We start from the raw sequence: 12,643 nt of genomic DNA on the forward strand, positions 1-12,643 counted from the left end.
TTATTTCTCTGAGAGGAAGAGACAAAACAACTAAAATGACATTATCAGCTTCACACTTTCAAAGGGGAACTGTGTGGCTGGCCTGTTCCATTCTCTTGGAGATTTCCTGGTAACGCAACACCATGCGGTTTTACCTATGGCAAGTTAGGTCTCACTATGGGACTGTGTGAGACGGTGATGGAACAAGAAGAGACAGCAACAGGTATGTATGTGTGGCAACAACAACCTCTGCTCTTTTCTCGTTATATCAAAAGTGCATTTAGCCATGAGCACGGCCAAACTGGGGAAACCACTAAAAATTTAGTCAGGGTGTTTCTGGATTCCACAGGAGGAGGCTGGCTTTACGCTTTATAAATGACAAGACATTTCCACTTTCCTGAAATTGGAGCAACCTTAGGTGCATTTGGTCATTCCACAACATGAATTTTGAAAATGAAGAGCGGATGCACACACATACACGATACCCCACAGAGAAAAAGGAGAAGAGGCAACGAGGTAACTGAGGCTCTGGGACAACCTGAATCCATCCAAACTGCTCATCTTCACCTGGTGAAACCATGAGCAAATGCACCGCAGCTGGCTCTTTTACAGGAGAGGGCGCAGAAAGGGTATAAGGACATGGCAGCGTCACTTGACAAAGGAAGTCATACACTGACCTGGGGACCCTGCACACAGGACAGGGCAGCTGAACATTAAATCTGAGCCCTGAGTGCCCAAGCTGTGAAGGCCTGGGAGCTGATCTGCATCGTCACGGAGACCACCCTCCAGTGGGAAGCACCTGCTAGCCACTGCTGTGCTGCTGACAGCCACCGAGGGAAACACTTGGAGTCACCTGCCGTGCAGGTAGGACGCAAAGGAACGGATTTCAGTCAGGCTGGGCCTGCTAAGGGGGAGAGCGGCAATTAGTCACCCGCCAAATGGCTGTGGCAAAGGCTGGATGGTGGCCTATACTGAGGGGAGGAAGCTGTAGGGTTTCCTGTGATTACTGTACAAACAAGCAAGCCTTCGGGTGACAGATAATGTGGAGGATAATGACTGAGGAGGTCTGTGGCTTCCCACGGTGTCCAGCAGTAGCCTATTCTCTCCAATACTGGGCCCTACAATTTAGGAGGGCTTCAGAAGACACTAATTCTAAGTGATTAGGGAGAAAAGAAATAAGTTAAGTCAGAATGATTCAACTGGCAACAGGACAGCCAAATGATCGCAGTAGAGAAAACTGCTCATCTGTCACAGGGAGATAGTTACTAAATACAAGAGCACACTACTACATAAAGCATAGGAGATGAGGCTATGCATATGCAGCAGAAGAGGCCTCAGGGGTCACTGTGGACAGCAAGCTGAATGCATCTGTAATGCTGAACTACTTAGTAGGAAGCTACCAAGATAACTATAAATATTACCACTTTATTAGGCACAGCTGAAAAGAGTGTCATGTCCAGGTTTGGCATTTCAAAAGGATAGAGAAAACAAAGAAGGAAAATTGAGAAGCAAAAATCCTATCCTATATAATAGAAGGCTAATATGCAAATAGACTGAACGGTGGAACAACTGAACAACCGGTCACTCTGACGTGCGCTGACCACCAGGGGGCGTGTGTGGAACATGGCGGGCATCGGTAGCGGTAGGATTGTGGAGCAGGTGAGTGGGGGGCGCCAGACCAAGGCAGGGAGCAGGTAGCTGTCATTGGGGTGAGCCTCTGGTGGTTACTGAAAATTCTTTGCTTGCACCTGCTGCCGGCACCCGGTGCCAACCCCAATCACCCCTCAGGGCTTTTCCACCTCCCCTTGCTCCTGAGGGACGATCGGGGCAGCAGCCGCCACTTTCACCCACTGATGGTGATGGCCTCACTTGCACCCGCTACTGGCGCCGGCACCAATCGCTTCACGCTGTCAGCACCTGGGAGGGGTGGCGGCAGGAGCAAGGCTGCCAGCAGACAGGGGATTGGGAGCCATGACGGGAGGGGCTGGGCGGGGGCGTGGAGGATGGGCTGAGACCCCCACCTGTGCCCACCACAGTCTCGTGGCCCATAGTTCCTTTCAAGGTGCATGAATTCCTGCACTTGGTCCCTAGTCTATATAATAAAAGCCTAAGAGACCCTTACAGTGTAACAACTAGAATGATCGGTCACTATGATGCGCATTGACCACCAGGGGGCAGACGCTCAATGCAGGAGCTGCTCCCTGGTGGTCAGTGTGCTCCCACAGGGGGAGCGCTGCTCAGCCAGAAGGCGGGCTCACAGCTGGAGAGCGCAGCAGTGGTGGTGGGAGCGCTAAGGAGCAGCGAGCAGAGCGGTAAGGAGCAGCGAGCAGGCAGATGCTAAGGAGTGAGTGGTTCTGGACTGCAAGAGGGCACAGGCCGGGCTGAGGGACACTCCCCCCTACCCCCTGCCAGTGCACAAATTTCATGCACCAGGTTCCTAGTATGAGTATAAAATCGGTTACATAAAAGAGAAGTTGAGGGAGATACATATTTGTCAAAGAGAAAGTAGCTCCATAACTGCATTAAGGTAGGCGATGGAAAACTTAAAAAAACAAAAAAGGCAGAAAACCTTCTGTCTTAAAAGGATATTTACAGTTTGCAATACATTTGACAACTATTTTTACTCTCAACAAACACATAAAAACCACCACTGAATAAGTGGACCAGGTATTATTAGATTAAGGATCAGGGACAAGCTCGGTGGAACGGCATGACTGCCTGAAGGCAGCATCACTGGTCAACAGAACCAAGACTTGGACCTGGATCTCAGCATCCAAATCTACGTTCCCTGTATTTCTCTCTCCACTTGCCTGGACGTGGAGGGCTATTACAAAGTTCCATTCTTTTTTAAAAATTGTTTTCCAATGGGCTCTGACCTGGTGCCTACAAATTTCGTATCATATTTAAAAAAGATTCAGCCCCTCAAAACCATTTATTCTTTCTTAATTGTATATTTAAGCTACAGCTAGAGGAATTTCAAATAGGTAGACATGGGACAAAATTTTGAAGAGGAAGAGGACTTAAGTACTAAAATTACTTAGAAAAGGTTATGCAACCTCTCTTCTTAAGAGCATCCCATAAGAAGCAATGGGATAGGTGAGGACGTTACAGCAGAGCTAGGTGTAACATCCTTTTAAGCAATGGATAAATTCTCATCTGGGTAGGATGGCTTACATATGACAAGGGCGGACTCTGTCCTTTCAGAATCCTTCTGGTCTGATGATGGAATGGCATCTGGAGAATCTGGGCTTTCCTTATCCACTGAATAAATGGATTAGTTGCTCCACAGAACAAAGCAATGTTAATTCTGCTGGTGAGTTCTGCATCATGCAACCTGACATCTGTGGCTTGATCGAGGCCTCATTCTCTCAATGCTCACTTGAAATTTCAACTACAGTGGTTCTGTTTGGTCATCTTTGAGGTTAGCTAGACACCACTGAAGTTCTAGGTAAAATAGTCACCCACTCCCCTGAGCCGGAAGAAATGGGGACAGAAAGCTTAGGACAGATCGCCTGTCGTTCTGCTGCAAATTAAAAAAAGAATCCTGCCTGTTAACTGTGTGCAGAACCACGAGGCAAAAATGACCCATGAAAATGATCCGTAGATGTAAGGTGAGCTGGGCCCCCCACAGGTTGAAGAGAAGTCCTGGGCTTGTCATTTCAGAGGCTACACTCTTCAATTATGAATTAGCCCATAAAACTTAGAAAAACCATATTCTCACCTTAAAAAATATAGAGAGGCAAGGAATTGTAAGCAATTAAAAAAAAAATTCCAGAAAGAAGAGATTTAAGAGAGAAATGTTAAAGACGATGGAGTAATTTCTGAACAAGAAGGGATGCACATATGTAGGATGCCACAGAGGGACGTCTAACCACCCAGCTGTACCCACACACAGAGGCACTCACAGCAGCCCAAGACATGCCTCTGTGTTCATGTAAACTAAATATAAAGAAGTCCTTCTTCAACCCTCCTCTCAGGAAGCATTGGGTTTTTCTGGCGTGAATAGTTAACTTATTAGGTTAACCAGAAAAGCACACCCGTGAAACTGAACTGCACTGACCACTGTGGGCAGGCATTTCTCCTGGCCTCTAACCCGCCCCTCCAGGGAAGGTCAGACACTGACTGACTTCTATCCAGATTGGGTTGATGTGTGCACATAAGCTGTAATAAAGTCCCTCCTTATTATATTTTGCAGATTAAAGAAAATTCTTACTTAGAAACGACTTTACTAAAAAGTCAGGCTGTGCAGGACCTTACGTGTACTCTCAATACACCTATCTGCAAAAGCGCTGCAGCTCTCTGCCAATGCTGACCCTTCTGCACAAAAAGCTTTGCAATGTAATAGTGGTTTCTAGGAGTCAGGAATTGGAGATTTATGCTGTTTGAAATGGTTTATTAATTAAGGGCCTTGAGACATCATGCAAAAAATGGGGACATTAAGGAGAAAGTTATTCCTATTTGCTCAGCAAAATGAATTGAGCAACTATTATTAGCTCACAGTGGCACACGCTCTGCAAAGGTGTTCAGGATGCACATACTGGGTGGGAAATCCTCTTGAACTGGACGGCAGTAAGGTGTGTATGTGATCACATAAGGGTACTAACAGGCTACCTGAGGGACCTATGGAAGCACGAGGAGGCAGAATGGCTGGCTAATGCGGTGGGTACAGAAGTCTGGGCACTCAACCAGGTCAGGTGAGGATGTTACAGCAGAGCTGTGTATATGCAAGTACATGGTGGGGTTTCTAGCTTTAAAATGTGTATTCTTTAACCTCGTTCTAACACTGGCAATACCACTGGTTACCAGGACTAGACTAGGGAATCTATGGTCACCACACAAACTGGCACTGCCTACAGCCAAGATCAGAACTCTGGCAAAAGAGTAACCCAGTTGGTGAAAGTGTATTAAAGTTAGAAGTATCTTTGCCTCTCCTATGCTTACCACAAATCATTTTACTGTGTGATTCACTTTAAAACTAGAAAGTGAAACAGCTACTTAAAAAAAAAATAAAATAAAACCTCTCCCTAACTTTCCAAACCCTACAGAAAACATTTTTTTTTTTTTAAGGAAGCAACACTTTAGAGCAATTAATAAACTTTTTAATTGTAGAAAGTTGGTGTGTATGGCTTCTCTTAATGACATTCGACTAGAACAAGCCTATGCAATTACCAACCTACATTAATGCAGCTCTCATGGGGCGCCACAAAAAACCCTGCACAATCTTCAACAGGGAGACTGGAGGACAGGGTGGGCAGGAACACAGCCCAGGGAGAAACACAGTTGAGCTTAATCACTGTAATTTGGGTTTTGTCACCAAGTCCCAGGTACAAGCGCTTTCATGCACTGTCAAGGAACCTCCCTGTTAATTGCGGCTCCTGTCTTCCGGGGACCACACACTCTAATTTGCAGTGATTCTGGTTCCTCCAGAGATGTGCATTTGGTGGCTACATCCCCCTTTCCTCCAGAAAAGGCAGGCTGCTGAGGCTCTGATCATCCAGCTCGCTCTGCCACGATCAACAGACTGAAGTCACACAGCATCCCGTTTACCAGAGTCGAGAAACGACTGTGACTCCACCTACCGTGGATGGGAGGCCCTGCCACCATCCCTGCAAGGCTACATTCTTCTCTTCTCCAGTAAGTTTGACTTTCAACACAAGAGTTATTTCTACAGGATGATTTAAATAATTTCTGCATGGTCAGTCTAAAGCAGAAAATGTGGATAATCCTCGGAGGTGATCAGGCTGTCCTGGTCAGCACATTCAGAAAATGCAATCCCAGGTGCCTGCTTTTCAGGGGGGCTTTGTAGAGCCCCTGGGATTCGTCGGATGGGTTAGATGGCGCGGCCGATGTTTTGTGCTTTGGCTTCGGAGGCTTAGCCCTTTCCAAGCCTACTCCATGCCCACGCCATACTAGACAAGACCTCATGACTGATTTTCTTCCACCATCAAATTAGAGCAGAGATAGAGCCCCAGATGGAATATCATTCTTAAAAAGGACACCCTCCTTTCAAAACAAAGAACCGGAAACCAAAGAAACAAGAGTCGATCTAAACTGAGAAACTGTTCTGAACTCAAAAATGTTCCAAGTCAATGCAGCACAGGCTATAGTTAATTGGAGGATGGCACGTGTCAAAACACAGCAACTGAATGCCCTAACTCTGTGCCCCAGGATTCTATATTATATTACTATGGTATTTGATGCCTAGCTTTTTGTTCTACTTTTCCAAAGACTTCCTTAACCCACTCGACGCACCAACATTCTATCCCCTGGACTGTGGGAAGGTAACTGGGTGCCTGGCACTCCAGACTGAGACTGCTTTGCCAATTCCTTTTTGTGTGGGGCCATGTGTTTCTAGACCTACCACAATAAACAGAAACAAGCATGTGAGATGCTGGGCCCAACTGGAATTTACTAGATGGGAAGCTCAAGAATCTTATCAGTAACAATATAGAGACAATGAGAGAACTGAATATTTAACTGATCAAGTTAAACAAATCCAAATTAAGTGGAGGTTATCTGGAGTTTCTTGACAGATCTTGTGCTTAGATTCCCATTTGAAAGTAAAACTAAATCCAGCTTCTTTGCTATTTTTTCTTTAGGGCATAATAATAAAAGAGGCCCAGGCAAGGTTAGATGCTGTCCTAGAAGTTGATCAATGACTGACAACAATAACAGGTAAAGGAGAAGCTACCACAAAGATCACCAGCCCCGTGAAGAGACCAACGGAGCGTTTCCTCCCTGAAAGCAAAAATCCTTCCATACTTTGGATTTTAGGCTCAAATCTAAAGGAAGAAATAAAAATTGGTATTAATTTTGCCTACCTAAGAATACAGGGGAGTATGTACTTATTTTGAAAAGTAGATGGTATGTCTAATTTTAGCTACACTTTTCTGATGTATATCCCCCACCCTCAACCACATAACTATCAGGAGCCAATTAACGGGAAAAAATTATCATGTAAACATGGGGTTAAGTGATCTTCTCTGGGAGACAGGCAATGAAAAGGGTGTGTTCAGCATCATAAATAATGCCATGTTAGGCCTTTTTAAAAATACGGTCAAGATTTTTTTTTAATATCTTCAAAAGACTGTTCTAGTCTACTTTCTCTATCACTAGCTAAAAGCCCAAATTACAAAATTCTAATTCTGGTACAAAGGAAATTTTTCATAAAATCAAAGACAACTTTACAAAGACTGAATCTGTAAACTTTCTCACAGCTTAAACTAATGCGTTAGGCCCTGGTCAGTGTGTTCAGTGGTTAGAAAGTGGGCCCTGCAGACCGAAGGGTCGTACGTTCGATTCCCAGTCAAGCGCACGTACCTGGGTGTAGGTTCAACCCCTGGTTGGGGAGGTACCCCGATCGATGTGCCTCTCTCACATCAGTGTGTTTCTCTCTCTCTTCCCCCTTCCTTCCACTGTCTCTAAAAATCATCCTCGGGTAAAAATTAAATGCCTACCCCCAAATAATAATGATGATGATGATAATAATATTGTGGTAGAATTGTAGGAAGAGTGTTTTGGTGCCAATTAAAAGGCACTAAATATGTAATAATAACTGCCACTGCATGGAACACCCCTCTATACACTATAGAGCCAAGTGAAGTGGGACAAGGCTGGGCACTCGATTCAGGAGATTCAGGACGGGCTGGGAACGGGGCACAGGAAAGGGCAGTTACCTCGTGTGGGAAGCGGCGTCGTTGATGCTGAAAGTGCTGCTCTCCCGGGTCAGAGGGCTGGAGCCGGCCTGGCTCTTGCTGTGGATGTCCAGGCTCAGGGAGGACTCTGCTTTCCGGTCCAGGCCGTGGCTCTCAGCCTCTAACGTCCGATCCACCATGGAGATGACCTCGCTGGAGCTGTGCCACAGGGGGGCCACTTTCTCCTTACCGGGCCCCGAGCGAGGCGAGGCCGTGGCGGCCCCCAGGGAGGCGCTGCTGCCGTGGCTGGGGCCGTAGGAGGTGGTGTCGATGCCGCTGTCCGCAGAGGTGCCCTGCAGATAGTTGTAGCTGTTGAGCTCAGACTCAGTGCGGTCCCCGTCATACCACTTCTCGTCACTGTGGGCGCTGGACGCGTTGCTGGAGAGGGTGTTGCTGCTGGAGTGGCTTGAGTAGTGGCTGTCAGGCTGCAGGGGAAGCAGAGTTACTCATGGGCAGGCTCTGCCTCGTGAACACCAGGAAAACAACAGGGAGAACAACCCGCAGTGTGTCTAGTGATGGGTCCAAGGCCAAAGGTTCTAATGGTGGGAAACCGAGGTCCGGCTGGAGGTGCCTGGACAAACCCAGGCGAAGGCTCAATGGCAGAGAGCGCTGGAAATGGTTTCTTAAGAACCCATTTTTCATTATTTCACTTATGCCAAAGCATGAACAGTACTGAGATCATTTTAATCAGAAAAAAAATCTAAATTGTTATTAGTCTTCAATATTTTAATCCTAAAATAGAAAAAAATGACACCTCCAAAAGGCTTTAAAACTAGAAGAGACCTACTGTGCTCAGAGTAAAGAGAAGGCAGAACCTAAGACTTATTCCTAAAGAGAGCTCCCCAGTGTGCATCTATTTAGGAGATAGCTTTCTGAGTAGGGCTCAGAGGTATGATGTATACAGAGGTGCCAAGTGAATTCAATGGGGGAGGCTGGGAAGGGAGAGTAACACTCTTTTCAACAGACGGTGCTGGGACACGTGGATATCCACAAAGAATTAAATTGGATCCTTTCCACATAGAAAAATAAACTCAAAAAGATCAAAGATGTAAATGTAAGAGCTAACACTGTAAAATTCTTAGAAGAAAACGTAAATGTACATCTTCATGACCTTGGACTATGCAATGGTCTCCTAGAGATGACCCCAAAAGCACACAAAAAAGAAAAAAAATTGATAAGCTGGACTTCATCAAAATTAAAAACTTTTATGTTTCAAATACCCTAATTAAAACATGGGTAAAGGATTTAAATGGGCATTTCTCTAAAGAAGATATACAAATGGCCAACAAGCACATGAAAATACACTCAGCATCTTTAGTCACTAGGGAAATGCAAATCAAAACCACATGAGATACACCTCACACACAGCGAGATGCTATACACAAAGGGGCAGACAAGAATGCTGGCTGGACTGCTGGTGGGAATGGGAACTGGGGCCGCTGATGTCCAACAGCTCAGTCCCACTCTCAGCGTCAACTCAAGAGAAATGAGAACATGTTCACACACCACTTCCATGCGCATGTTTACAGCAGCGTTATTCATGAAGCCAAAAGCCAGAAACAACCCAGTGTCCACCGGCTGATACATGGATAAGGAATTGTGGTATTTCTAGACCATGGACTGTTATTCCATCATACAAAGAAATGAAGTACTGACACGTTAGAACATGTACGACTCTTGAAAACATTATGCAAAACTGAGTGAAAGAAGCCAGACATAAAAGGCCACACATTCTGTTCCACTCGTGTGAAATGTCCAGAATAGACACTTCAACATGGACAGAAAGTAGGTTCGTGACTGTCGAGAGCTTGGAGGGGAGGGAAGAGTCAGGGCGATGACTGAGGTACAGGGTTTCTCTGGGGTGATAAGTTTTCTAGGGTTAGATGGTGGTGCTGGTGGCACAACCCTGTGAATATATTAAAAAACGATTAAATTGTACACTTTAAATGAGTGAATATTAAGGTATGTGAATTGTACCTCAATTAATAAAATGAGTACAGAATCCTTTCTACATAGTGGCTTAGTTACTTAGAATATTTTGTAGTTTACCAAAGAAATAAGATTTCCAAGGATAGCTGAATAAAACGGTATTTTAAGAGAAAAGTGGAGAGAAGGAATTGTGTGTGTGTGTCTGCTAAGGATAGCGGCAGGAGGAGGACACTCAAGTTTCATTTCAAAGTGCAAAAATAAAGCTCTCTCCTTCTTAAACAAGAGTCAATCCCAGTTATTTTACCAGTGCTACTCTAGTTTTTTGCAACAACGTTTGTGTTACAGACCTTCATTTATTTTTAGTATTTGAGGGCAGAATTTCTCAGCCCTGCACCTGTCTGTGGAATTGGCAGCCCCAGCCACGTGTGGCCACTGTGCACCTTACACGTGGCAGCCTGCACTGAGACGGGCTGAGAGTGAAAAGTACGCAACATATTTCTGCAGAAACAGTACGTGAACCACACTGAAATTTTAAGTTTTCTAGTGGTCAATTTTTTAAAAGTACAAAGAAACAGGTGAAATTAAGTTTAATATGTTTTCTCTAACCCAACCTATCCCAAATATTATTTTACCATGTAATCAATATACCGATTAGTAATGAAGGTGGGGAAATGGACAGACTGACTGGGGCAATCTCCCATTTATAAGCAGAACTGTGACAACATCCCGTCTCGTCAGTAAACCTCCCCACACAGCCTGTGTGGGTGCTTGCACACACGTGCTCCCCTCTTGTGTTTTCAGCTCCCATATTCATTTCATTAGAGCAAAACTGTGAGGAGCCCTCTCATCTCTGAGCATCTTGTAAGTTAGTGAATATGAGACAGTCTTTCCTCACCCTATTGAATGACATAAATATAAACACACATTTCAGTGAGCAGACAGACCAAAGAGACCAACTGCACTGAAAGGGGAGGAAATGATGACCTCCATTCCCCATTCTACCGGTAAGTGGTAAGGAACTGTGTGCCACGATGGTGAAGGACAAAAATGTGTGCAGCTCTGAAAGATAAGAGAAGCAGTAGGGGGAGCTGTCAGGAAGTTGTCTGTTCAACCATACCTCATGCTTGCAATTGTGTAAAGTCCATTTCTCACACACTTCAATTCATAACATTTTAGGACTGTTTGTGATGGGATCACCTGGCCTTTCACCCAGATGATGGGGTGGCAGGTGCATACCAAAGAGGAATTTCAATTTATCTCAAAGCAACCTTGTTGGCAGCAGAAAGCCCAGGGCCAGGACAGCAAAGGCCCCCTTCTGCCAGGATGACTTCCTCTTTGACCACGTGGGAGGAAGAGCAGAGCAGACCTGTACCATTTTCACAGCCATCACAAGGAAGGTGCATCGCTAGGCACCTACCACTCCTATTATTTTACAGTGAACTTACATGCCCCTGTTTGTTCGGAGACAAGTGAACCACTGGATCCTGCCGCATCAGCCTCCCGCTGGGGCTCTCTCGGAACGTGGGCAGTACCTTCGATACTGCTGGGAGGTGGCACGTCGGCTCTGCAACACAGCACAGGACATTATGGTGCAGGCCGAAGCAGACCCAAGCACATGTCGACAAATGAAGACAGCTTGCCACGGCACCTCTGAGCTCACTGACCAGCAAACTCTGAATTTCAGCAATAAGCTTGTTGAGAGTTTACACAATAGACAGCATGTCAGAAACTAAGTGGCTGATGGGTAAAGCTTGCAGCTGGTGACCACATGAGCAGAGCCAAGTACCACCAAACCAAAGGCCATGAACAACGCGGCAAAGTTAGAAATCAACTTTTGGTTTGGGAAACAGTCTAAAATACATGGATTGAATTTATGAGATTCATTCACTGCAAAGTGTAGCTAACCTAGCTTGGTCTACATTACCTAGACAGGCATGGATGCAATCACGTGTTACTTACCATGACACCTTGGAAATATTTTACCTGTATATTCATGCTGCTCGAGGAAAAAAGAATTGAAATCCTGAGGTCCTCTATAACTGTAAGCTAAGCACAACAGAAAAGACACACAGCAACTAGTTTACTTAAAACAATTGCTTCCTTTTGGAGTCCAAGCTGGCGTTCATGACGGGGTTCCAAAGGTGCAAGGTAAGCAATTTTACTTCTTTCACACACTGCTAGCTAACAGCAACAATTCCGGACTTCGGCAACACCATTCCTAACACATAATGGACTGGGCAACATACCCTTTTGCTCTGATTCTCAACCATTTCCAAAAGCAGAGGCACAGAGAAATGGACAGCCACGGAGATGAGTGAGTTCATTAAGCAAGCTACACTCCTCGTCTCCACTGGGGCACCAGTTCATAGCACACTGATGTACAAAGGTGGGGGGTAGGGGGTGGGTCTCGCTTACAAGTAAGACTCTCCTCAATATTGTCAATGAGTGACCTGAAAATCATTAGAGAATTTTGTTCTTACAAACTGAGTGTGTAAAGGTTAAGCCTTTACAGACTCAATACAGTGCAATGAGTAACAAGACATAATTATTTTTATCAATTTCTCCCTAGCATGGCATAACTAAGCCCCTGAGTTTCCTTCTGAGGTTCCCATTAGAAAAGGCTGGGTTAGTCTTCTGGAATGTAAAAACGTACACAAATTTATTTTATTTTAACATTTTATTTCAAGCCTTAGATTTTGAATAGAGAAAGGCCCCACTTGGTGAAAAGGCTCTTCTGGCAGGCTCTAGGGGTATCTTGCAAAAAAAAGGTATATCTTACTAAAAAGATGAACAAGTGTGTTAAAAGGATTCATCCATATTAATTTCAGAGTCTTATCTATTAAAAGTGGGATGCCACTAAACTAAAGGGGATGCGAGAACAAAAAGACTAGAGGGAGGTTTCGGTGCAAGAATGAATACGGTCTAGGACGAACCTTGTAATTACCCTTTCCTTTCCTCACATGGCTTCCCATGAGTAGGAAGTGACACTGAACGCTGCACAAAGGGCTTGCTGGCAGCTTTGTTCAAAGCGTGCACCAGGA

The 12,643-nt window shown here is 45.1% G+C and overlaps 1 protein-coding gene across 15 annotated transcripts in view; it reads right to left on the reverse strand.

Annotated features, from left to right (window-relative positions):
• The window catches only part of SIPA1L1 (signal induced proliferation associated 1 like 1), a 433,934-nt gene that overhangs the window by 24,043 nt on the left and 397,248 nt on the right, over positions 1-12,643 (reverse strand). For 12 of the 15 annotated variants that reach the window (XM_070417275.1, XM_070417272.1, XM_070417284.1 and 9 more), the window contains 3 exons: positions 11,586-11,648; positions 11,048-11,166; positions 7,656-8,098 (listed from right to left, as the gene is read on the reverse strand). In XM_070417275.1, coding sequence (XP_070273376.1) covers positions 7,656-8,098; positions 11,048-11,166; positions 11,586-11,648 — 625 coding nt within the window. The remainder of the gene's footprint in view (positions 1-7,655; positions 8,099-11,047; positions 11,167-11,585; positions 11,649-12,643) is intronic. The other 3 variants (XM_070417283.1, XM_070417282.1, XM_070417281.1) reach the window with 1 other exon arrangement.

Source organism: Myotis yumanensis, unplaced genomic scaffold (assembly GCF_028538775.1).
Source record: "Myotis yumanensis isolate MYYU_CA2020_CCGP unplaced genomic scaffold, mMyoYum1.0.hap1 SCAF_1, whole genome shotgun sequence".
Classification (NCBI taxonomy): domain Eukaryota; kingdom Metazoa; phylum Chordata; class Mammalia; order Chiroptera; family Vespertilionidae; genus Myotis; species Myotis yumanensis.